The sequence below is a fragment of the Sinocyclocheilus anshuiensis genome, unplaced genomic scaffold (assembly GCF_001515605.1).
Source record: "Sinocyclocheilus anshuiensis isolate Anshui unplaced genomic scaffold, SAMN03320099.WGS_v1.1 scaffold819, whole genome shotgun sequence".
Classification (NCBI taxonomy): domain Eukaryota; kingdom Metazoa; phylum Chordata; class Actinopteri; order Cypriniformes; family Cyprinidae; genus Sinocyclocheilus; species Sinocyclocheilus anshuiensis.
The window spans coordinates 468,797-472,971 of NW_015548238.1; the positions used below are offsets into that span (position 1 = coordinate 468,797).

General features: G+C 37.7%; 1 protein-coding gene across 1 annotated transcript in view; it reads left to right on the forward strand.

Annotated features, from left to right (window-relative positions):
• lrp1aa (low density lipoprotein receptor-related protein 1Aa) overlaps positions 1 to 4,175 on the forward strand; it is a 200,232-nt gene that overhangs the window by 95,503 nt on the left and 100,554 nt on the right. Inside the window, exons 22-25 of the mRNA XM_016442040.1 lie at positions 327 to 524; positions 1,189 to 1,434; positions 2,563 to 2,760; positions 2,939 to 3,143. Coding sequence (XP_016297526.1) covers positions 327 to 524; positions 1,189 to 1,434; positions 2,563 to 2,760; positions 2,939 to 3,143 — 847 coding nt within the window. The remainder of the gene's footprint in view (positions 1 to 326; positions 525 to 1,188; positions 1,435 to 2,562; positions 2,761 to 2,938; positions 3,144 to 4,175) is intronic.

A 4,175-nucleotide genomic window follows, 5' to 3' on the forward strand; every position in this document is an offset into this window, starting at 1 on the left:
TAATATTAATATTTAATACATATGGGTCACATTGTCTACAGTACTATGTGTTTCAGTTCTGTTACACCAATAACATTTTTATTTAAACAGTTTTAGGAATCTTAATGGAATAAGAATCTAGTATTTGAATGAAAAGGTAGTTAGGTAACAGTAACTTTTACTGTGAAATATTATTATTTTTAAGTAAAAAGTATGATTCACTTTATAATGTATGAAGAAAAGATTCCCAGAGTTCATTGTTCACAAGGTCACAAGGTCTTTAAGCGTCTTCTTTGTAGTTACTTTTGTCAGTTAACAATCATATCTTGTGTGTGTTTGTGGTGTAGCGCGGTGTATCAGTAAGGCTTGGGTATGTGATGGTGACAGTGATTGTGAAGATAACTCTGATGAAGATAACTGTGAGGCGCTGGTGTGTAAACTCTCCCATCACGTGTGTGCCAATGACACCAGCATTTGTCTGCCCGCCGAGAAACTGTGTGATGGCAAAGACGACTGTCCTGACGGCTCCGATGAGAAACTCTGTGGTAAGATTCATCACTGTTATATGAGGCTCGATGAAGCCTGAGATGATGCTCATTGAGTGCAGACTGAAACTCACACTAGCAGGACGTGGATAGAAATACTCACAATGATACCATTATACCAGGTGAAGTACATAATTAGTGGTGCCTGATACTGGTATTGGTGTTTTAAAAAGCTGCATTGTCGGCTACACAAACGTCAAGTTCTAATTTATGGAAATTTAAAAAATAATATTTGCTGAAAATGTCCTTACCCTCAGGCCATCCAAAATGTAAATGAGTTTGTTTCTTCAGATTTGAAGAAATGTAGCATTGCATCACTTGCTCAGCAATGGATGCTCTGCAGTGAATGGGTGCCGTCAGAATGAGAGTCCAAACAGCTGATAAAAACATCACAATAATCCACAGGTAATCCACACCACTCCAGTCCATCAATGTGGTGGAAGTGATGTAATTGTAAATTTCTCCAAATCTGTTTCCATGAACAAACAAACTCATCTACATCTTGAATGGCCTGCGGTTGAGTATTTTAATTTTTATTTATTCGAATTTGCGAATATACCCCAGCGACTTAAGACTGGTTTTGTGCTCCAGGGTCACATATTGTGTTATCGTGTCAACCTTCCTTTGTTTTTACTGCCTAACTGCAATGTTTCTTTTGGTTTAGATTTGTGTTCTCTGGACAACGGTGGCTGCAGCCATAACTGTACAGTGGCCCCGGGAGAGGGCATTCTGTGCTCGTGCCCACTGGGAATGGAACTGGGCACTGACAACAAGACGTGTCAGATCCAGGGCTTCTGTGCCAAACACCTGAAGTGCAGCCAGCGCTGTGAACAGGACAAGTTCAATGTGAAGTGTTCCTGCTATGATGGCTGGGCCCTCGAACCTGACATGGAGAGCTGCAGGAGCACAGGTTAGATCAGCTCTTCCAAAGCCTACTGAGCTACATACGCTCATTAAAATATTCAGGCATACATTTATTTCATATAATAAATTTAAATTATCTTCTTTCTTTTTTTTTAATTGCATATAAAATGTTTATAATATAAACTAATAAACTTAATGTGATGCATATTTGTCAGTATTACATTAATGAAACAGGTAAGGTATTATTATTTAAATTAAATCAAATGCATGCATTGTATTATCCCAGTTTCATTCATATATGACTGACAGTCATCACAGTAAGTTTATTAGTTTATGTTAAAACTGTGTAATCCAAACAGGTGGAAATTTTATATAGTTTAGTTTAGTCCTTTAGACACGTTTTATTTTTTTTCTGCCATAAACACCAATGCTGGAAAAATAAATAAATACATGACAATAACAACAACAACAACAATAATAATAGTAGCCTAATAATAATGTGGAATTTTTTTTTTTTAATTGTTTCTGAATGAACTGTGTTTGACAGTATATCCCAAAATATTTCCACAAACAGACAGAAGGAATCGGTAAAGTCTGGTGAAAAAACTAGAGTAGGTATGAAAACGGTTGAGGTTCACAATGTTTGGCAGAAGATGAACAACTATGTGCACTGGAGGAACACTTTCACCCGCACATAGGAAGTGGTCTTCTATAAAATCATTGCAGCTGGGGTTGATTTTGTTTTCCTTCAAAGACTGAAGATTTAGGTTTTATTTTAAGAGTTGGTGTGTGACGGAATGAATGCGGAAAATGACGGGGAGCTGTTTAGCAGCATAACTGGAGGTTTTTTTTTAAATGAAAGAATGTAAATGCCAGAAGAACGAGGTGGGGTTGAAGATTTACTGTGACAGGAAGTGGCACAGCAGTCCACTCAGCCAATCAAATGATGAATTATGGATTGCTGGACGTATTTCACATGCCTTTCAGAAATAAAAATCTTTTCGATAAACAGAGGAAATGTATGTGATTGCCAGTCTCGCATCATTTTACAGACATTTTACATTTTACAGACCAGTTGATGTTGGAAAATGTCAGAGCGTTTGCTCAGTTGAGTACCTCACTCTAGCGAGTCATGAGTTATGATGTTCTTTCAGTGAGTTCATTGTTTTTCCAGATCCGTTTAAACCCTTCATCATCTTCTCCAACCGTCATGAGATCCGACGGATTGATCTTCACAAAGGAGAGTTCAGCGTGTTGGTGCCAGGCCTGAGGAACACCATCGCTCTCGACTTCCACCTCAACGAGAGCTCGCTCTACTGGACTGATGTTGTTGAGGACAAAATTTACCGTGGGAAGCTGTCAGAAAATGGTGGTAAGTTATCGAACATATTATATACTGATATCATATTATGTTCTTGAAAAAAAAATGATACAATAAATGACCATAATACCTTTTCAATTTAGCAATATTTAGGTAAAAAAAAAAATTATAAAAATGTTCCCATACATGTGTTTCTCTCTCTTTCCCTCATTTTTATTTCACACAGCAGCACTGACAAGTTTTGACGTGGTGATCCAGTATGGGTTAGCTACTCCTGAAGGTCTGGCTGTAGACTGGATCGCCGGAAACATCTACTGGGTTGAGAGTAACCTAGATCAGATCGAAGTGGCCAAACTGGACGGGACGATGCGCACCACTCTACTAGCTGGAGATGTGGAGCATCCACGGGCCATCGCCCTGGACCCCAGAGAGGGGTAAGCAGTCCATCATTACTAGTTTAAAACTTGTGTTGAGCCCCTTTAGTGCAGCGTGTTTTGTAAATGGTGTTATTTTAGTAGGACGGTTCGTAGATACTGGAAGATGGAGGCTCAACATAAAACTAAACTTTAATTACAAACTCAAAATAAACAAACAAAACAAGCGGCAGCTGCCGTCTCCCAGACCTGGTCCTCGCTTTCCTTCCGGGGCTCCTCTCTGAAGCTCATGAGCACTCGTGGCTAGGGATGTAACCAGTGGTGTATAGAGTACCTGAAAGTGATACTCAAGTAAAAGTACAGATATCTTACCAGAAAATGACTTTGGTAGAAGTTGAAGTCACCTTTTAGAATATTACTTGAGTAAAAGTCTTAAAGTATGTGATATTTATTGTACTTAAGTACGAAAAGTATTTTTTAAATCTAAAGTGTACTTAAGTATTGAAAGTAAAAGTACAAGTAAATGCAAAATGCAAAAGAAGCAAATAAATATATATAAAACATGTTCATACACAGCTTGAGTAGCAAGATTGTGTTCAGTTTTAACTCTTTCTTCCATTTTGTATTTTTGGGTAAGATTAAGAAGCACTTCATCTGGTACTTAGGGTCTTTCATTCCAACATAAGAAAACATTTCTGGAATCTGCATCTGAAATGGCATTTAGCCTACTGTTGGCTTTAGTTGAATGTATCTCAGAGAGGACATGGATGCATTTAACCTGCAGTTACAGATGCATAAATAGGCCTAATGTTTTGTTTTTAACATAAAACGTTGAATACTGATATTTTAAATCATTTAAAACATGAAAAAAATAGTCGAACTGTGAAATTAAAACCGCCAGTAGGTGTCAGCAAGGGACTGTTAATTAGTGAGTCATTGAGATTCAACCGATTCATTCAAACGACTGATTCATTCAGAAACAAAGCATTTGACTGTGTTAATGAGTGAATCACTGAATCATTTATTCAACCGATTTCGTTCAAAAAATAAGTAAACACCGTCCATTGCTCAGAGACGCAAAACAGTGCTGTG